Source organism: Falco cherrug, chromosome 1, assembly GCF_023634085.1.
Source record: "Falco cherrug isolate bFalChe1 chromosome 1, bFalChe1.pri, whole genome shotgun sequence".
NCBI classification, from domain to species: Eukaryota; Metazoa; Chordata; class Aves; order Falconiformes; family Falconidae; genus Falco; species Falco cherrug.
The window spans coordinates 25,141,656-25,163,705 of record NC_073697.1 but is presented as its reverse complement, the minus strand read 5'-3'; the positions used below and the strand labels follow the sequence as shown (position 1 = coordinate 25,163,705).

Here is a 22,050-nt window from a genome sequence, read left to right as displayed (position 1 = left end):
CCATAAAATCTAGCACAGTCCCAAGCTCTGAGGTGAAGCTTTACTGTTATCTCAAAGCACGAACTGCCCAACTTACTGGCAGCCTGCCTTCCAGAAGGGCCAGGGGCTAAAATCACCCACTGGAGGGAATGTTGTTCCCCTGGGGTTGTTTTGGGTAGCTCAGTGGCTTGTCCAGTACTGGGCAGTTCCTTGAAGCGACAGAATCGACATCAGTAGGGCCTGCGGCGATAGGGCAAGGGGAATGGTTTTAAACTACAAGAGGGTAGATTTAGATTCGATATTAGGAAGAAGTTCTTCACCGTGAGGGTGGTGAGGCGCTGGCCCAGACTACCCAGAGCAGCTGTGGGTGTCCCATCCCTGGCAGCGCTCAAGGCCAGGCTGGACGGGGCTGGGAGCAGCCTGGGCTGGTGGGAGGTGTCCCTGCCTTTGGCAGGGGGTGGGAACTAGGGGTCTTCAAGGTCTCTTCCAGCCCAAACCGTTCTGTGATGATTCTTTGGTTTTCCTGTTCTTACCTTTGCCAGGAGCACATGAGGAGTTGTAGCCTCCATCTCCCAAACCCTGCCGTAGCGTTAGTGCCGTTCCTAATCCCCAGTGAAGCATCCCTCAGAGAACATGCAGGAGTGCAGCAGGAAAGCAAGTAGAGTGAAAACTGGCAGAGGAATGGGAAATGAGGTGCAAGCAGGACTGAGAAAGCCTAACCCTGCTCCCTCTCCCCCCACTCCTCTGTTCCCCCACCCTGGTTATGCCACAGAGCCAAGGCAGCCCTTCAGCAGCTCTGGGAGGAGTCTGTCAGGAGCCGGGTCCCATCTCTGTGAGGTGGTAGTGTGCCACACTGGTGTTGAGGCCACCTTTTGCAAGAGGAGAATTGGTTTTCACCACCATTTGTGGGGTTTTTTTTTTGGGGGGGGAGGGGGCATGTGGCACTGTTGGTGTATCTGATGCTTGGCAGCTAGCTCTTCTTTTGTGTTATGTCATCTCTCACAAAGTGGCTTTCCTCTCCTCTGCGCTACCTAAGAGAAACCCCTAACAAAGAGAGAGGATCTTGAAGGCACTGCATTCAGTTTAGAGGAATGTTTGGTTTTCAGCTAACAGAAGACAGAACAGTGAAACATTCGTAATGATCACTTTCAGCCAGAGGCAGCTATTACAGTGTTGTAAGGGGACGCTTAAAAAAAGCTTGATGTTTTTAGCACTGTGGTGTTGAATCTGAAATTAAAGGTCTCCTGCATTAGGCAGCTGACATTTGTTACTCCCTTGGGTACTTACTTCAGACAGAGCTTCCCTGGATTAAAGTAACTGAGATCAGAAAGGGCACAGGTTATACACAGAGGGCATGGGGTTACACTGAGGGATTGTAAGCAGGTTTGGACTTGGCAGTATTTATATCTTTCAGTTATTTTTTTTTCCTGAGAATAAATGCAAATTAGCCAGTAGAGCGGTACTTCCATGCATCATTCATTCTCAAATTGCAAGTGGCTTTTGACAGAATTTCTCTTTTGGTGATGAGCATCAAAGTTTTGTGTGTATCACCTTCTTTCTAAATAACAATTTAGTTTGTTGTCCACATGCTGAAGTCAATGAGAGCTTTATGATTAGCTTCAATAAGAACAGGCAGTGCCAGATATGTCTAAAAATTCTGCCAGAGGTCTCCATGCACACACACACTACCTGCAGTTCTTCATCTCTCTATCATTTGCTCTCTTTTTCCATTTACTCCATCTAGAAATGCATAGCAAGGCATAAACACATCACTTAATTCAGAGATCTCTTGACTTCTTCTACTCTCTAACCCAATCCTTTACCTGATAGTTATTATCTGAGATAAAGGAGAAAAATTAGATCAGCGCTTATTCTTTTCTGTGCAGTTCCACATGGAAGCAAGCGCTGGTACTGGTGGCCGACTGCAGTGTGCATACAGCAGACAGCTCATGCTGTTCTTGCGAGCAGCATTTCAGAAATGCCAGTGTCCCCTGAGTGGTGGCTTGTGGCTGTGCTAAACTGCGCAGGTAACTGGGATTGCTGAAGAATGCGAAATAGGAGTTAACGTAGTTTTGGCAACCACAGAAGGAAGTTAAATTTGAATCCAGAAAGGTTGAGGTGAAAAGTTAATTGTTCGTGTGAGTAACAAAATATTCTTGATACAGTCCTTGCAGGGAATCATTTTCTTTATACCACGTACCTCATGAGACATGAACAATAAATCTTCATTAAAGGTGATTTCGGAATGTATTGTCTTTTTAGCTTTAAAAACATTTAACTTTTTAAACAGCCAGCCGATACACTGTCCCAAAACACTTCCATCTTTTCTTAAACATCTGCAGCACCATCTACTGGCAGTAGAGATGTCAATGCAGGGCCTGTGCAAGCTGAGGCACCGCTTCCCTGAGTATTGAGCTTTTAAAAACTGTCATAATAAAAGGGTTGCCGGAAAAGCACACGTTCAGCACCGTTCCTGCCAGTTCCTTTGCCTCTGCTCAGTGCTTTCCTGGAGGCTGCTCTGTGTTGCAGAGCCTGGACACCTACAAAAATGAAAAACAATGAAACTTCACTGAGCCAAATACTTGCTCCTCTTTAAGTCTCTGTTGTTCTCTGTAAAACCCTTCCCTAGATAACGGAGGCCAGCAGCATCCTGGCTTGTGTCAGACCCAGCGTGGCCAGCAAGACTAGCGCAGGGACCGTCCCCCTGCACTGGGCACTGTGGGGCCACACGTCAAATCCTGTGTTTGGTGCTGGGCCCCTCGCTGCACGGGGGACACCGAGGGGCTGCAGCGTGTCCAGACACCAGAGCAGGGCTGGGGCACGAGTCCTATGAGAAGCGTCTGAGAGAACTGGGGGTGTTCACCTGGAGAGGAGGGGGCTCAGGGTGGATCTTACTGCCCGCTACAACTACCTGGAAGGAGGCTGTAGGGAGCTGGGGATTGATCTCTTCTCCCATGTAACAAGCGACAGGACCCAGTCGGAGGCAGCCTCAAGTTGTGCCAGGGGAGGTTTAGGTTGGACATTAGGAAAAACTTCTTCACCAAAAGGGTGGTCAGACATTGGAACAGGCTGCCCAGGGAGGTGGTGGCATCACCATCCCTGGAGGTGTTTAAAAAGACACATGGATGTGGTGCTTGGGGACATGGTTTAGTGGTGGGCTTGGCAGTGCTGGGTTAACGGTTGGACTTAATGATCTTCAAGGTCTTTTCCAACCTAAACGATTCCATGATTCTATGAAAAGATGTTACAGCAGGCAGTGGGAGTCTTGCTGCTGACCTGGCTGGGCTGCGGCTTGGGTGTTGAGCTGGAAGAGGATGAAGGGGATGATGCAGCTTGTATTCTCTCACTTGAAATCTTTGAACTGTCATCTCTGAGCCCAGCTTGCTGTGGCAAGCAGACATGCTTGAGTAGCATGGTTCAGAAGGAAATCTCCCCTTTATTTCCTCACATTTCAACATCACAGTGGGCACCAAGGCACGTTCTTTATGGGCAAACAGCCTGTTCTGTAGATGGTGACTTTTTCTTACAAATTTGGGAGTCATGGTTCTTGCCTCTCATCCAGTTGATGGGTTATGGTGTGGAGGTGAATTGCAGGGCTTCAAGAACAGCCCAGGTCCTCTTTTTTTTTTTTATCACAAGATAAAAGAGGCTATGGCAGCTGTTTCTCCTTCAAAGCCACCCTTCTTCACAACCCTGATTTTTTATATTTTATTTTGTCAGGCTTATAACTTTCCTTATTGTCTGTCAAAATTATTAGTTAGGGAGCTGTTTCTATAGCATACAGTCATCACATGTTCACTTATCCCATGTATCATTTTACATCAATTTTAATGTAATATTGCCCTCAGCCTGTAGTAAAGGCTAATGGCGTGTGAAGGTGTCAACAAAAGAGCACGACTCACTCCTTGCCATTTAATCTAGTGATTCCTACCTGTGGATTGACTATTTTTTTCAAAGCTGTTTCATTTCCAGTGATGTGAACAGTAGAGCAGCTAACAGCATTAATCATCAAATTCTGAATTACTCAACATTCCTTCACTGTAGAACACTAATGAAGAAACTGCATTTTGCCCCATGCAAGTAAGATGTGGAAATTTAAGTAATTTGATCAAGGCATAAACAGAAGGTCATTGAGACTGTACAGTCCCCAAAACCCAGAGAGAGCCAAATGAAGCATTTGATGTAAGTGGAGAGGAACTTGCTGTGATAAGCAGAGGGAAACATCAGCAAAGAAACTTCTGTAACCTTACTCCATCAGTTCAGTTACTCTTAAATAATTTCTGTTGAAATATCCTATTAATTTAAAAAAGTGTTCAAAGACCGTAGATTCTAAGAGAAGGAAATGAAGAGCTGGTAATCAAGGTAATGCTGTTATCATATAGCGCTTCTCATCAAAAAATACCAAAGGAGGCCGCTATGGGCAGGAAAGCAAACTCAGTCTGAGTCCGCCAGTACTAAGAACAGAAGAAGGGCAGAGTCCAGGTTCCTCGTGTCTCTTTGTGCGCCCACCCAGCAGCAGCCATCCCTCCCAGCTGAAAGACAGAAGGGACCACTTACGCTGGCAGATCTGGGAGCTGGTCTGGGGAGATTATGATGATGGGTGAGGCTTTGCTGGACAAACGGTTTTACCCCCTGCCAAGTGATTTGAGACCTCGGCCCTCGGCAGGGCCACAGGTTGCCTTGAATTAGCTTGCAGCCCCTGCCTGGGCACCGTGGAGGTAGGGTCGGCGAGCACTGGTGGGTGACCCTGATGGGGGAATTGCACTGGGCCTGTGCAAAACCAGCGGTGCATCTGCAGCTTGCCATATGTCCCAAGCTGGAAAGGCCAGCTACCGAGAGGCCATACTGCAGGAGGTGCTCAGGGGGACCATCCAGCGCAACTTGGAGAGCTATGGGTGACTGCGGGTCAAGAGGCAGCAATTTCTGTGACAGGTGAGAATCCAGCCACTTTTCCTTTAGGGAGGAGGTCTGGCTCGAAGGTGCCTTAGATTCCACCATTGTTGTCTTATGTCAGTTTGGGAGTGTGGGTTCACCCATGACATTACTACTCCGTACAGGTGGGTGGGTTTCATACAGAAGCACTGAAGTCCCTTGGTTAGCATTTACCTCCCTTTCCAGTGCTCCTTACTGCAGTCTTTCAGTTCAGTTGCCAGGTGCATTGTTTTTGTCTGTTTGAACAATTTTTTATCCATTCAGTAAATAGATACTTCTCAACTTTGTCTGCAGAGTCTCACGGTTGTCATCACTGTCCCAGCGAGAGAGTACTGACTGATTCCTTCCCGTGCATATTGCTATTGAATTTCCTCTAACCCCTTTTTACTTTTAAATACTACAGCAGAGGCTATGTGGACAGTTGGCCATCTGTGGTACGTTCCACCAGCTCAGATCAGAAAAATCAGGCTTACTGGGGTGTGATTTATATATGTGTTTTGTACCGGTATCTTTGGAATGTAATTTCTTTTGCCATCATAAGCACAGTGTCGTGCAGTTACAGCAGTTGGAAAGTGCTGCAGTCCACGCTGATGTTTTCAGCACTTTTTTTAGCTTTGGGTCCTTCTGGTGAGGTTACAGGTTCTAAGATTTCCTGTGTTTCAGTCACAAGAGTACATACGAACTTGTTCCTCATGGGAATCCTGTAGTGCAGCCCTCCAAAGCAATCCACAGAGAATGGGGTAAAAACCAGTGTCACAGAGAAATCTTAAAGATGACTTGAATCTTGAGGTCAGTTCCAGGATCCTTTTTGTCTCTAGGAAAGTCACTCCTGGAAGGCTTATTGTTTCTTGGCACAATGGAAATCATGAGCATTTTTTCTGACACAAGCCATTGTGGGGAGCAATGCTGTTGCATTAATGGGAAGAAAATATGAGGTGCATAATTGAACTTTGGAATAATTGCTTCACAAGACGGGCAGTCTGAGTTATGTACCCATCTCTGTAAAACTGCCCTGCTGACAGTTCTCTGTTCTCAGCTGGTCCTAAAAGGGAATGCATTTTTAAAAACCGTGGGCTAAGATTGTTGTGCCAGGTCCCACAGTCTGGACAACTCAGAATGACCTTTCTTCCCTGAGGGGAAGGGGAAGTTCTGTTTAGCCTGACCTAAAAAAAAAACCCAAAGAACACCATAAACCAACCTCTAAATCCTATTCAAATATACCAGCCTCTGAACAGTGGTATTCATTTTTCACCAATTACCCATAATATAATACTAATTTCATTTTTAGGGGGATGAGTAACTTCACTGATGATCTTCAGATGTTTTAGCCCCATAATTTATACTCTGGTGGCAGGGCATTTCTCACCTTCCCAGACACAAGGAATGTCCTCAGGAAGAACAATTTTTGAGCCATCTGCATGATTCTGGTTTTTAAACTTCAGTTCTACAAACACTCTAAAAAGAGTCACTTTTTATACAAAGTGACCACGTAATTCTAATTTATCTCTGAAAAGTAGGGCAGCAGTCTTAGTTGCTTCTAAAAAAAAAAAAAAAGCAACTCTTCAAAACAAAACCCACCATGAAGTATTTCAGTTGTTCAGTGAGCAGTGGAACTGCAGCGTTACTCGGGATTTCTGTCTCGTGGCGGGGCTCTCTAATGGTGCATAAGCTCCTCTGGTGCTGGGAGCACTCTCCAAGCTCCTGTACATGTGTGTGATAAAGCATATGCAGTCCTGCCTTCCTTGTGCGTAGTAGTAAGACTGTTACTTCTAATCACCAGCTTATTTTCACAGAACTTCTGGATACTGAATTTCTTTGAGGTCTTTATTGGTTTGCAAAGGTTGCTGGAAAGTGGTAAATGGGGCCAAAATTTATTGGGGCCTTAGAACTGACAGAAGGGGGTGACTCTAATCTTTGTTGCCTTTGGAAATGGGACTGAAAACACTTGAATCAAAATTCTGCCTTTAAATGACACATAAGGATCTCACTGGAGACCTCTGCAGACCTAGTCTGGTGCAAAGCTGCGGACTGGTTTATAAGGACTCCCTGTGGGCTTCCAAGTTTGCTCTTTCCTGCGTGTTTTCTGCAGTCCTGGAGGACGAGAGTTTTGAGGTCTCAGGAGGTTGTCTTACAGATGGGTGTTTTCTCAGGCCAGCACTTGTTCGTAACATAGTAAGTCTTTCCAGACTGCATAAACTTGACATGCTTTCATGCAGCTGAAACTTTTTTCTGATGGAACACGCTGACTTGCAGAAATCAAGCATATTTGGAGATATCATTATCCTGTAAGGTATACTACAGTGTTTAGGTCTCTGGCAATGCTCTTGACTTTAAAACTTTCAGATGAAATTTTCCAAAGCATTTCTGGGATTTGGAAGCACTTCTCCCATTAATTTTCAGGTTGATTTAGAATCAAGAGTACTATTCACATCTGTAAAGCTAAACGCATGCCTACACGTGTACAGAAATGGAGCCTGGTTGTTCATGTCGTTGTCTGAATATTCTGCCTTCCCAACCCAGAGCTTCAGAATACAAAAATGGCTTTAAGTCAAATCCTCATGTATTTTCCGAGAACAAGCCTACGCTGAAGCTAACGGCACATTTCCTTGAGTGAGAGCTACTGGCAGCAGAGTATCTTTTATGAAATGAACAAAAATATGTTCGCCCACTTTCCCCACTAAAATACACATCCCATGTGTTTAAACTGATCGAAGTGAGACAAATGGTTGATGAAACAACTAGGAACAGAATCTGGAATTCATCCGCAGTTGGAGTGGCCAGATGGCATAGCAGAGATGGCCACATGGGTTTCTCTGTTGTTAAAGCAAACTCTATCTGCTTTTAAATCCCTCAGTGAACTTGAACACGCCGCTGTAACTTCACTTTCAGGAATAACCTCGTTTCCCTCATTGTGTTTATCAAATGAGTGAAATCAAGCAGTGAGATAAGTATTCCCAAGGTTTGAACTTCAAGTCTTGTTCTTCCCCAGTCACCTTTTCTATTGGCTTTGATCCAGAGGCTGTTAAACTTGAGAAAAGTCTTGACATGTACCTCAGAAAGTTCTATGTGAGGGAGTATGTGATGATGGGAAGCTTAGTCTGCATTTCTCACTGCATGGAGATGATTTGAGATGTGAATCCTCTTTTGAGAAGACTGTAGTGGTGTAAGCACTTGAAATAACATATATGTTGCCTTGGAAGTCTCTTGGTACAATCAGGGTTTTTTTCTTTTTAATTTTTCCTCTTTTTTTCCTCCCCAGGTGAATGAAATTTACCACGATGAATCCCTGGGTGTTCACATAAATGTGGTGCTGGTCCGAATGATCATGTTAGGATATGCAAAGGTAAGCAAGTTTCAGAACCAGTTCTTCACCTTCATCTTCTATGTAGTTACAGTCTATATGAATCACATGCAGGATTGTGGAAACAGAAGTCTACTGGAAAGCTAGTCCAGAGAACTGCTTTCCCTGCTTGGCATGTGCTAAATGTGCTTGTGCCCTCATTCCTGAGGCTGACCATGAGCATCCCTCAGCCTGCTCAGGCTTGCAGCCTAAATTCTTGCCCTTGTGAATCCTTCCTTAATCGGGAATTAAACCAGTTTAGTAGAAGCAGTCATCCTGGGTGACCAACATGGCTTGCTGATGCACCCCCTCCAAGCAGTCTGCTAGGGCAACTATCTCCTTTTCTCATTTTGTGTACACCCCTTTTACCAGATTACAACACACTCCTCCACTTTGTACCCCAGGTAGTACTTGTAACAGTACATTGATTTTACTGGTAAAATACATTCAGAGATTTTTGAAACAAATACTTGTTAAAATGTTCAGGATGAGAGGAAAGTGCTAATGCTGTTTAGGGTTTGACAAAGATCCTATCCCATTTAACTCAGACACTGAATTTGGGCAAGTCAAAAGATCAGTGTGATGTTTGTCCTGGAACTAAATTTACTGAGCTTGTAGGCACACACTGTAGTAGAGGTCCAACAGATCCAGATGTGTAATCTGTGCTCGTTGGTACACGTTTGCTGGCATTACAGTGTTTCTACCATTTGAGACATTGTCCTATGTATTGATATTATTCACTGCCTCCACACCATCTGCATGTGCCACTGCATGCTCATTCATCTCAGCTGAGGCACTTTGTCCTCTGGCAGTCCAGAATCTGAGCAAGTTCCAACAAAAGAAAGAAAAATGGCCTTATTTGATCCTAACATCAAGTGGTCTTTTCCTCCTGCCTGTTACAGGCTATATGCAGAAAGGCAGTTATTTTCATAGATGATGTGAACACTCATTAAACTGCCTTAAAAAAACCTAAAAAACTAAAGATGTACTATTACGCATGCATGGTCAGTGCTAGTGTGCACGTTTTCTGTTCTGGTAGGAGAGAAGGCTGTCGTGACAGTGATAACTCCTCTCTTAGGAAGAGAGAAAGGGGAACCTGGGTAGTGGTCCAAGAAAATCCAAACTTGTCAGAATTTTCTACCTTTAGGAGCTCCTGGGTCTAATGTGTTGTTCTTTCAGTCCATTAGCTTGATTGAAAGGGGAAATCCCTCGAGAAGCTTGGAGAACGTTTGCCGCTGGGCGTATCAGCAGCAGAAGTCGGACCCCAATCACTCTGAGCATCACGATCATGCCATCTTCTTAACCAGGCAAGATTTTGGGCCCGCTGGTATGCAAGGTAATGCAGCTGACCAGGAGCAAAACTATCGGGACTTGGAAATAGGAGAACAGCGGAATTGCATTGTTAGGTGATCCTGAGACAATAAGCAATGTAGGCCTTGATTCAGCAGATACTTAAGGAAGTGTTCAATTTTAAAGATGTATTGAAGCCTGGTGCTGTTGGGGAAGGCATGTACGCTCCTCAGACCTCCCGGTTCCCTGTTCTGGCTTTGGAAAAGGCTCATGTGGACAGGCTGAGCATGTAGTCATTACTGTGTCGTGCAAAGAAAGTTCTTCCTCCCATTCATTTTCTGTACTTTATAAAAAGCGAGTAGACCTTGCCATGGGAGTCCTTGCCATTTACGTCTAACTGTAGCAGATTAGACTTCTTACTTGAGAAATATAAGTAAATACCGATTTACTTTCTTCAAACACCAGGTGTTTGTGCGTGTGTCTGCAGGGATCACTAGGAACGCTCAATATACTTTGCATTCAACTTTGCTTTTGTTTTATTGCATCGTTCACTGTACATTGCTTTTTATAGATGGCATACCAGCTGCTTTGATACCTGCATTAGTCTTCATGACTAGGGAACTAACGATAATGGGAAGTAAATTCACAACGCATGATTTATGTCAGTGCAGATAAAGAAAGGTCTGGGTGAGACCGTGTTTTGGCTGTCCAGCTGGAGATGTCTTAAGGATTTGTGTGCAGTACCTCCATGGTCCCTTCACCTTTCAAGGGGAGAGAAAGGTCTCAGTTCTCTTTCAGGTCTGGGCTGGCATGCCTGGATTGAAACTGGTTAGGTGGAGCTGTTAGGCAGACTTCCCTGTCATCAGAAAGATTTTAGCTTTTACTGAGGAAAAGATGTGCAGTATGCACCAGGCAGTGTGTCAATGAAGGTACTAATGCGCACACATGCAAAAAATCCCAGCCTATAACGCTACCTTTTAATTCAAGAAGAATCTTGTGCATCTTTGGTGATAAAAGTGAAAGTGCCTGAAGTAACACAGATGCCTGTGGAATCAATCCCAGTATGTCAGAGCTATTTACTCTGTTTGACAGCAATTGCAGAGACAGAGAAAAAATGGACAATCAAAAGAAAATAATCCTAGGTTCTTCTCAGGTAGTAAGTTTATGGGGGGGTGTCTTGTTTAAAATAAATGTAATGGGCAAAAGAATGAGACGTGATTTCTCTCCATAGGGTATGCTCCTGTTACTGGCATGTGTCACCCGGTCCGAAGCTGTACTCTCAACCATGAGGACGGGTTTTCATCAGCTTTTGTTGTTGCTCATGAAACTGGTCATGTGTAAGTCTAACTTTTACAATTAGATCACCAACAAAATACAGTGCTGTGTCTCCTGCTTGCTTCCAATGGTTTAATTTTAATAGCTATATGAAAGCTATGCTAATTTTATTTCCATCCCCCTGGAATGCATCAGTGGTTTAAGCAATGAAGAGATAAGTGGGGGAAGAAAGGAGGGGGAAGAGAGAGGGGGAACTTGTTTTCTCTAGGGTGATGCAGAAGTCAGTAAGAAACCTGGAAGGCCCAGGCAGTGGAGACAGTAGCTTGTCAAGCATCCTTAACTTCTTTCTTCTCATCAACTGAACATGCTGATTTGTTAGATTTGGCATCTCTTCAAGAATGATAAAATGGATAGAAAATTAGGGTGGGAGTAAAGATTAAGAAAAGTTCTCCCTGTTAGCTGTCTGGATGAATTAACGACAAGCACTAAGGATCTGATTTTTGTCATCCTTGAGTAGTGCAGGCTACTTGTTCAGTTCACCAGGAGGGATTTAGCCCAACTGGAGATGACCAGGTCACTTGGAGATGTAACATGCTAACAGTGTTAGCTCTTTGGATATGCACCATGATAACTGTTAGCTCTGTTCAAATAGCTGCTTTTGATAAATGAGTACACAAATGTGAGCAACTGAATGTCGGAATGAACAGCTCCCTAATGAGCAGAGTTGTTTACCTTCATCCAAAGCATATGAAGTTGTCATCATCTAGTTAGTTCATTCCTGGTACAAACAAATAGAACAAAGTATAAATTAAAAAGTATTCAGAGCGTCCTTAGGTTCTGACATCAAAGATCAGTTTGAAATGCAGGTGATATCTGTAGAACGCAAAGAACAATTTCATGGTTGTGTGCGCATGGAAAATTGTTTTCTTTACAGTTGTATTACCTGTGGAAGAGTGGGAACTGCCTGGGCTCTGACGCTGGTTCTTTGTTACAGGCTGGGAATGGAGCACGATGGTCAAGGGAACAGATGTGGGGATGAGACAGCCATGGGGAGTGTTATGGCTCCCTTGGTGCAGGCTGCCTTTCATCGTTACCACTGGTCCAGATGCAGCGGCCAAGAACTCAAAAGATACATACAGTAAGGACCCGTCAGTGCTCGGCGGTAGTTGTCGTACAGAAGGAAGCAGAAGCCTTTGCAGTTCCTGGGATGTGGGGCCAGTGTGCTGCCTGCTGCCCTCCGCTAGACAGCGAAGGGAAGAGAAGAGGCAATCCCGGCATGAAGGGGCGAGCACAAGTGTCATAAACAGGACCCCCAATTGTGGAAGCCCTTTTTCTAAATGCAGCGGTACTGGGGCCTCACAGGAGTGGGATCCCCCAGGGTGGCCTGCCCTCTGCCTCCCAGCAGGGTTCAGCCTTCGGAGGCATCCCGGTAGGCTCCTCTGTGCTTCCTTGCAGCCCCGGCGAGATACTACTGCCTGCACGGCTGGCCTGCTCCAAGGGAGCCGTTTCCCCCTCACCCTTTTTACCATACTCTCTTTCTCCTTCAAATCAATATCAGAAAAGCTATAAGCCAGGAATGATGCTTCCTTGCTTAGGGCTGTACTCCAAGCCCATCACATCCTCGGGAGAGGAATGGTAGCAGGAGGCTTTCAGGCAGAATTTATGTTAGGTAACTGGTGCTTTCTCTAGGTTTTTGATTTCTCTCGGAGTTCTGCTGGGGAACGGGCAGGGTGAAGCCCTAAACTCAGAAAAGGAACTAGCAAAAGTTGTGGAAGAGAGAAGGCAGCATGCGTCTGAATGAGGGAGAAAAGGAGAACAGATCTCTTACTGTGCTGGCTCTAGTCTCCCTCCATGGAAGTACCTCTCCATCCTGTTCTTACTCAGGCTTTCTTCTCCATGGCTCACAGCTGGGTTAGCCAGTCAAAACTGATTGAAAACTTAATGCGTTGACCCAAATTTCCTGTAGAAGAAACCCTATTTGTAACGTAAAGCATAAAATGGCAATGGACTGAGACCTTAGAGCTTCAAGTGAAATAGCCAGTGCAGAAGGAGCAGCCTGCCAGTATCACATCAGAATTAAACAGGAATGAGAAAAAAGCGAGCCTTATTCTTGCTCTTTGCCTAGGGCAGGGCTTCATCCCTGTTGATACAGTAGATGTCAGGTAAGAAGGCTTTGTTCTCAGACCACTGCCCTGTTCCAAAAAGCTCCATAAAATCAGTGGAAGGACTCTGACTACAAGGGGCTTTGCGTCCAGCCCTGTATTAGGCATCATACTTCAGGCCGAAGCACATGGAGGCGTTGCCCCTTTGGCTCTGAGAGTGGAGCAGTGTTTGTTTCCTATCTCTGGTGACAGGAAAGTAAAGTGCACATTTCACATGTGTCGCTAGGGCAGGGAAGGGCTGGAGATGCCTCTCCACAGTCTCCACTAAATGCAGGGATTTTGCTGTAGGATCTTCCCATCCACTGCTCAGTCCCGCTGCACTAGGCGGTATTCCTTCAGAAGGGACTGTCGGTGCTTTGGGGAGCAATAACTATGTGAACAGGACAGAAAACAGGTTGTAGGAAAGGAGTATTGCCTTACTAAGAGTAAGTACTTTGACCTCCCTAATCAAAAAACCAAATCACTACATCTTCTTATGACTTTTTTTTTTTTCTGTGTTTCTTTCCACAGCTCTTACGACTGTCTCCTTGACGATCCTTTTGAACATGACTGGCCCAAGCTTCCTGAACTGCCAGGCATCAACTATTCCATGGATGAACAGTGCCGCTTTGATTTTGGCGTTGGCTATAAAATGTGCACAGCGGTATGTCCAAGGCAGTCATTGCAAAGACAAAACATTCATTCAGCAAGTTGGTGCCTGGCCTTATTTAAGAGCTGCAATATATGCATTTTGCTCCTAATTGAAGAGCAGTTAATGGAGTAGTTTAAACAGATCTATAAAGAGGAGAGTGATATTTATGGGTGAAACCCAGTCAGCTGGGTCATTTGGGTTAATGGTCAAATGGATGGCAGCACTGTCCATACGACACAGACCTGTGGTAGTGATCCTAAGGAAGAACGGAAAAAAACCCCTCATTTTCTTCCCATTTCTGGGTGTCTTTTTTCCTCTTCACACCAGCTCAAGGACGCAGGGAATAAGAACTGCCCTTTGCTTTCTGAAGATACTTTTGCCTTTTTCTTTTTGAAGATACTGTACTTACTGCTAGCCCTGTGCGTGAGATGAATTGACGGGGTGGGTTGAATCCTTATCTGAAAACTATTAATAATCTAATGTTGCATTTCATCACATAAATGTGCTGCGTTTCAGTTCCGAACCTTTGACCCATGCAAGCAGTTGTGGTGTAGCCATCCAGATAACCCGTATTTCTGTAAGACTAAGAAAGGACCTCCACTTGATGGGACAGAATGTGCCCCTGGAAAAGTGAGTATTGTGTTTTCACTATGTTTGTATTGAAAAAAAAAAACCCAAAACCCAAGCTGCATTCGTTTGGGTTGAAGGGCACAGAGGACAAGAGGGAATTGCCCAGCATCCCCTGGCAGGAGCCTGAGGAAGGGAAAAGAGGGAGGTGTGCTTTACCCCTGTGATATCCTGTGAACAGTACAAGGCTTACCCCAGTGCAGAGTAAATTTTGGATGTAGAAACCCCAGTTGAGGTGTAACCCATTCTCAGCCTCTTCTGTGGCCTTTTTGTTACGTTTTTTGGATTCTTGTCTCATCTGCAAAGTGTCCATAGAGCGTCTTTGGGAATCCATGGTAGCAGATAATGCTGTTACTGTAGGACTGCTTAGTGCTTGTGGTCCAGACATCCTGTGGCTAAATGTTTGTGTAGGCTTGGGATTAGCTCTTTATTTTTCCCTTTTAATACCCCATTAGTGGATGTCCTGCTACTGATTCATTTTTCATTATAAAATTACACGCAAATAAATGTTTGTTTAGCAAATTCAATGTATTTTGAGATACAGGAGAGCCAGTTATACCATCTGAGTATGTCCTAGCCAGCAGCAAAACAACACCCTGCCCACTGACTAGCCCTCTGTCCCAGCCTATTTGCATAAGTGATATTTGGCCACTTGAGGGGGGACACTTGGGGGAACCCAAAAAACCCCAGCCGATCCTCAGCAAAAACTTTATCCTGCTAATATCCAGAATATTAAAATTCCCTCAAAAAGGTGGTAGTGACTAAGACTCAAATGAAGCAAAACTTACTTAAGTGAAGAGGAGGGTGGAACGTATTGAGTTTCACGTCTCTTCCCATGGAAGTGTTCAGGCTCAGGTTCAGCAGAGCTGCCCGCCATTCATGGGGTGGGCTGCCTTCGGGGAGGATGGTCAGTTGCTCTTGGGCCCGAAGTACATCGGCCCTCACCCGCTTTGTCCCCCAGAAAGTCTCTGCTTGCAGCCCGTTCTCCACGACATCCCTTTGCCTGTGAGCTCACCTCTGTGTGCTTCTGATATTACTGCAATTCTGCGTTTGGTTTGGGTTTTGTTTCTGTTCTCATCTCTTGTCCTTGCCCAATTTCTCTCAGTGGTGCTATAAAGGTCACTGCATGTGGAAGAACACTAACCAGCTGAAGCAGGATGGCAACTGGGGACCCTGGACAAAGTTCGGCTCCTGCTCACGGACCTGTGGAACTGGAGTTCGCTTTCGGACACGCCAGTGCAACAATCCAATGTAGGTCTTTTGGCTGGCTGGTATTCCCAGTCAGCTGGGAATTGTAACAGCTGTCAGTTTAAATGATATTTGCGTTTTGGATGGAGTCCACCAAAACTCATGTTCTGTTCAAGCCCCTTGAAATACAGCTTTTTGCAGGGAGCCAGCATCATTTTTGGAGAATCCAATTATTTCCAGGGGAAAGCCTATGGAAAACTATCCCAATGATTTAGCTGATGTATGAGAGAGTGAAAAGTGTGTGAGCTCAGCAGGCTGTAGGATAGACCTAGATAATTCCTCATTGTAAACCGACTGCTGGCAGCATGTGTGTGCACATATATTACTTCTGAATTTCAGCAGATGCCTTGGGGATGCACGGGCAAGCGCTGAGGTTGTACTGCAAGTGTGTATCTGCAGTGTAACTGCTCTGTTTCCACTTCTGTCACTTCACACACCTTTTTTTTGCAAAATTGTCTCTTAAATTAGAGTGTGAAATTTCACGGAACACAGATGAAGAATCCCCAGAGCTAGTGGCCAGAGGGTTTTAGAATCGCTTGGATGTTTTCTCCTCGCAGGCCCGTCAATGGAGGTGAGGACTGCGCTGGTGTCAATTTTGAGTTCCAGCTTTGCAATACAGAGGAGTGTCCGAAGCACTTTGAGGACTTCAGAGCGCAGCAATGCCAGCAACGCAATTCCCACTTTGAGTATCAGAACAGCAAGCACCACTGGCTGCCATATGAACACCCTGACTGTAAGTTCTGTTATTTGCCTTTATTAGAAGTCAGGCCTGGAATCTCCCGCAGCTTGTGGGGGTCTTGTTCATCAGCTGTGCAGAAAGCAGGAATAAGCAGGGGGTGAGATGAAAAATCAGGAAGAAAGGATGGCTCCTGAAGGAAAGAACAGGTGCCCTGTGAGACAGCTGTCATTTCCCCAACCCTAGGCCAGCTAGCCTCTCCTGGCTTCATCGTCCTCTTGGTGAGGAGGTGATGCAGCAAGAGGCTTGAGGCTCCCAGCTCCTGCTGCAGAATAGCCGGTGGGTGATCACAGTGTGTGGTGCGCTGTGCTGTTGAGCTCTGGCTGGCTGCTGTTGGGGCAAAGAGTGGAAAGCTGTTGGTTGGGCTGTGAAGAACCCTTCCTGCACTCTCTGCTGCACAGCTCTTCATCTGCCTGAGTGCCAAGGGTCAACATCTGATGGTAGCCGCTGGAAGCATTAACATGTTTTTCTAATGGCACTACTTGAGAGGTCCTTCATAGTGTTTCCCCACTCTTCCTATTCCCCCACTCTTTTTATTTTCCCACACTTTTGTAGATCCATCTGCCTTGGCCTGATTCTGTCAGTCTTTGCTACTGACATTAATTCAACCCAGTAATTAACCTTGAGTGACAAGGACAGCTTGGAGCACAAAGACAGATTCCTAGTTCACTGAAAGGTGTTGCAGAGTTGCTGGCATTTTTTCCTCAGGGATCTCCTGAGATACCCTTTACACGGATGGCTAAGGAGTTAGACATTAACCAAGAAATACATGTTCAGCCAGTATTTTCAGAAAAGGATAAAGACAGATTAAATCCTCCGTGCTTTTCACCTGGCTTGTGCACCATCTTCTCATAGACTCATTTTTCTGCTGTCATGTTTCTGCGTCCTTGTGATTTTGTAAACTCAACCCTGTTGCCAGTAGGATCAGAATGAAAGCTGCTGTTGAGAACGCAGTCTTCGGAGCCTCTTTAGAGGGGAACTGGCTTCTGTGAGAAGGTCTGAAAGTGACAGGCCAGGCCTGTAATTCACAGAAAAGCAAATCAGTTGCCTTTTTCCCCACAGCTGTCTGTTAAAGGTCCTTTCTATCTCTGTTGTGTTCTCTTCACTCCTTTATTGGGATAGTTTTCTGAAGCATCTCTGGATTGCTGTTAATTTATACAGTTCCTCCTCTCTCCTTGCTACACAGCTAATAAGAGATGTCACCTGTACTGCCAATCAAAAGAAACGGGGGATGTTGCTTATATGAAACAGCTGGCGCATGATGGGACTCGCTGTTCCTATAAAGATCCCTACAGCATTTGCGTCCGTGGAGAATGTGTGGTGAGTGACAGCTTCCCAGGGTCACCGCTGAGTTTGAGCTGTGCCGTGTTACAGAACAACCTTGGTTAGTCAGTCAGAACGATGCAGAGATAAGGCTTTGCAGATGTTTCTGAATTATATATTTGCCACATCATATTCCTCATAATTCCTTGAGATTTAAATGAAATCAGAGCAATGGCACAGATCTGTTGCATGGAAATACTCCGCTTCTCTTTAACTGATGGTTTCATTTGCGTCTTTTTGCACTTAGTTTCATGTCTGAAAAGAATTCTGTCTATTTTTCTGTCTTCCCTATCTTTCTTAGTCCTGAAGTACAGTGAATATAAAGCAAGAATCACTTCCTATTTTGCACATGAAAGCCATTATCCAGCACCAGATTTGCAAGTAATTTGTATTTCAATAAAATAGGTCAGTGTTGGATGGTAATTCCCTCGATGCATGGATTCTGTGATGGCCTCCCACCATAACTAAACTGACAATGACCAAGCCTTCTCTTTCGGTGTTTTGTTTTTTTTCCTGGCTCTTCGTTCTGCAGAAAGTGGGTTGTGACAAGGAAATCGGCTCTAACAAGGTTGAAGATAAGTGTGGCGTCTGCGGTGGGGATAACTCTCATTGCCGAACTGTGAAGGGAACCTTTACCCGCACTCCCAAAAAGCTTGGTAGGAATAGTATTTTGGATATAGTTTCTGTTGTCTCCGGTGTTTCTGTTGTACTTACTGCTTTTGCAGACCAGCAATGCAACCTACTTAAAGGTAGCAAAGTGCAAGTTGTGAGCTGATGTGCAAGAATAGTTTAGTCCCTGACTTTTCACAAGTTTTTCCTCTCAAACCTGAACTCTAGTTTTTTCAATGGAAGTCTGAATGTCTGTGCATATGAAATAAGCATATTGATCTTCATGTCAATTTTTTTTTATTATGCTTTCTCACAAATTACAGCCCTTCAGTCAAACAAACAAATTAAAAATCAATTCAGCTGAATTCTGAACCAAATATAAAAATGTTTTGGCAGGAGTCCTCATTTCTCATACCCTTTGCGTTGCATGACTGAGGTCCAGTGGAACACAGGATAGCATTCTCCTCGCTCAGAACTAAGAATGACCTGGTTAAAATTTTCAGACTGCGCTCTGGGGTGTTTTGCAACACATCTCATATCAATAGTAATTCAAGTTCTCCATGGTCGTCTTCAGAAATTTCTACTTCATCAGTTATTTGCTAAGCCGGGGCAGTACTACCTTGTACATTTTGCTGTGACTATCTGGTATTTTAAGGCTCCCCTGTATTGCTTCCCCCCCCAGCCCCCAGTCTGGGGACTACTCAGGGAAATATTTCTCCTGTATGACTAGGAACAGTTATTTTGGAAGTATTTGTCAGCTAGAACGAAGTGTTTTAAGACAGAGCAGAGAAAGACTGAGGGACAGCCAACCTGAATATCTGCGTTAACAGTTTAGAAGCTAGTAACTGCTGCCATGAAGCAAGCTTTACTGCAGCATTAATAATTACATGTGGACAGTGAGCAGACAATCTAAACTTGGACAGAGATAAGTTAGTGTGCGACTCTAACTAAAATACATAAAATATTCTGCTGAAAAAAGACTTACTAATTATTACAAGCCAATTGGAAAAGTTTACTTATTGTAATTACCAAATGACAGTAGAAAGCCTTTCTGAAAAGCATGGCTCCCTGGAGGCTGATGGATTGGACACGGAATAATGAAAGACTCCTTCAAACTTCGGGAGCATTGGACTTAAGACTATGACTTTCAGCCTCAGATACAAGCCTGCGTATTTCTGGAGTTGGCAGCTGCTGTGCTTTTCTTAAAAAAACAATCGGCAGAAATATGAGCTTAGCCTTCTAAGAGCATTTCTGATTTTTTCACTCAGAAAATGATTGGAATTTTGGGGGCAGAGAAGATAGTCGAGTCACAGCTTTGGATCCAGTCCAATAAGAGCTTTCTCTAACGAGTCTGGCTTCTGTTGCCTACACCAATGGTTTACAGCCTGTAGCTCGTGGTCCCCATGCTGCTGGAGCCTGCGGTTTGGCTTACTCCCTGGGGGATTAAGAGGGCAACCAAGAGGCCAGCAGCCACCAAAATATGCTACCAACCCCACCGCGTTCTGGCTCAGCACTTGTGCCTGTGGGCCACTGAGAGCCACCGCCTTGTCTGATGGTGTGATGCTGTGCAATCCGGTGTTTGCACAGCATTTTCAGCATCTGGAAAGCATGGCAATGCAGGGACAGAGCGCGCCAGGCGATAGCTCAGGGCAGACTGCTGTTAACCAGCCCCTTCTGTGCAGATGTTTATGAAAGTGATAGAAGTGTTTATGAAATGTTTATCGTTTTACCATAACTTTGGCAATCCTAGTCATTAAAAAGACTAATTGACCTCTTCCAACAGGAAAACATTTAAGCAAGAGGTGCCAAAAAGAATTCAAGTTTCTGGAAAATGAAATCTGCAAGTATCCAACTTAAAATCACCTACCTGATTTTTTACTGGTCTGACTTTCATTGACTATTAACATTTGCTAGATGTGTCTTAGTTCTGCTTTAAAGGCATTGGAACACAGAAGTAATTTATCCTTTACCCTTGTAAAGACCATCTGGCTGACAAACATAGTCAATGAAATAACAAGACTTGTCTCCCATAGCACTAATCACAGACGTTCTATTTAAGGGAAGACAAGAGGAGCATTTACATTGCCCAAAGGAGCTCGCAATATTTCCCTTTCTGAAACAAAGGAGTCTAAAAATATGCTGGGTAAGTGTCAAGTGCTTGTAGAAAGCGAGGCATCCATGGCAACTCGAGAGTTCTTGCCACAGTTCTCATCTCCACTTAGACATTGATAGATAATGCCAAATCAGGCAAAAGCTCTATGTTTCATATGCTCAAAAGACAATCAATGATAAGATTGGCAGATGCTGTTTGCGTAGTCACTCATCAGCCGAGACCATGATTTTGCACATTCCCAACTCTTCCTTTTCTTCACGTAGGTTTTCCAAGGAGCTGTAGTGTGTCAGGTGGATGACAAACTACCAATGTAGCCATTAGTCCCAGGATCCCCAGGGCGAAGCAGAATTACTTAAATGCTACATCTTGTGCTTGCAATGCATGAATAATAAAGCTGTTGTCATGTCTACGCTGCTCCTCTAGCAGGGCTGGATTACTTGGGAGGTTTGCATAGCACAGTACAAACCAGAGAAACTTACTTGGCTCTTAAAAAAGGGATCTACAGAGATACATCATCGTTAAATCTGCAGTTGTTTAACAGAATGTAATAGAAATATGAAAATACCATGCACTCAGAGTGCTTATGATGCTCTTGATTAAAACTTGATATAGAAGTACCTGTTGACAGGTCTCTAGGAGAGATTTTAGTCTTCCTAATGACAATACTTACTTAATGTTACACTAATTATCTGCAGTTTGGACTGATAAATAACTGAAATTTAAAATAGGAATAATTTTCTTTGGAAACAACTTTTTACTTTTAGCTGTAGAGAGCTGATTTCAGCCCTTTCACTGAAGGAGCAGCAATTTGATTGATGCATTTTACATTCACAGTTGTAAATAGTTTGGGTTAACTTCCATAGAGACGAGCCTTTTTGGATGTGTAGCGACAATATGCTCTGTACTACGCCCACCTTTCTCCAGTCTTTGATGTCTCAGGAGTAAATAGACACACTCGAGACATTAATATCTAATGTGACAGTAAGTAAACTCAAATATAACAGCCTGGCTGATGAGTGATTTGGAAAAAATAATCAGGAAGACTTCTGGTTTTCCCCCCTCATTATGCTGAGGAACATAAGAAACATATTTTTGCCTGAATTGTTAATTGATATGGCTGATAGCAGTGTAGCTAGTCAAGTGACAAATAGATTTGTAACTGGTTTCTCTTCTCTCCCTGAAAGAGAAGAAACACAAGGAGGTCCCATCAAATACGTTACAAAACTATTTGCTCAGTTTCTTTTTGACACTGCTTCTCAGTTGGTGACGGATGCCGCCTTCTGCAAGTAGGAGCTAGATCACATAGGGCGCTCCTAACCATGGCTATTACTTTTTCTTTCCATCTGTGCTTTCTCCATTGACTACTACACATGCCAAAGGGTACCTTAAGATGTTTGATATCCCTCCTGGTGCTCGACATGTGTTTATCCAAGAAGACGAGGCTTCTCCTCACTTTCTTGGTAAGTGTTTCTCTCCTCAGGTTTGGCTTTGAGGCATGATGAGAAGCATGGGGCAGTCATGCAGTAGAACCTGAGAAATGAGATAACCAAATTAGTGTTTTGGGTAAATATGTGCATTCAAAATTGCATGTTAAGGACTGAGTCCTACAGCATAAGCTCAGCAAACATTTACTTCTCATTTGGGGTTTTTCAAAATATTAAACTGATCCCAATTTGCATGTTTACTAATGCAAGATCATAATCACTCACATTTAAATGGGCACTGCCAGAGTGAAAAATGGTGTATTTTATTATGTGAATCAAATCCAGTGTCTTTAAGCATTAT

The 22,050-nt window shown here is 44.3% G+C and overlaps 1 protein-coding gene across 3 annotated transcripts in view; it reads left to right on the top strand.

Annotated features, from left to right (window-relative positions):
• ADAMTS3 (ADAM metallopeptidase with thrombospondin type 1 motif 3) overlaps positions 1-22,050 on the top strand; it is a 139,441-nt gene that overhangs the window by 105,625 nt on the left and 11,766 nt on the right. For all 3 annotated transcript variants that reach the window (XM_055716158.1, XM_055716150.1, XM_055716164.1), the window contains exons 6-16: positions 8,171-8,254; positions 9,431-9,587; positions 10,773-10,878; positions 11,811-11,954; positions 13,489-13,621; positions 14,126-14,239; positions 15,342-15,487; positions 16,042-16,217; positions 17,407-17,540; positions 18,076-18,199; positions 21,645-21,725. In XM_055716158.1, the coding sequence (XP_055572133.1) occupies positions 8,171-8,254; positions 9,431-9,587; positions 10,773-10,878; positions 11,811-11,954; positions 13,489-13,621; positions 14,126-14,239; positions 15,342-15,487; positions 16,042-16,217; positions 17,407-17,540; positions 18,076-18,199; positions 21,645-21,725 (1,399 nt within the window). The remainder of the gene's footprint in view (positions 1-8,170; positions 8,255-9,430; positions 9,588-10,772; positions 10,879-11,810; positions 11,955-13,488; positions 13,622-14,125; positions 14,240-15,341; positions 15,488-16,041; positions 16,218-17,406; positions 17,541-18,075; positions 18,200-21,644; positions 21,726-22,050) is intronic.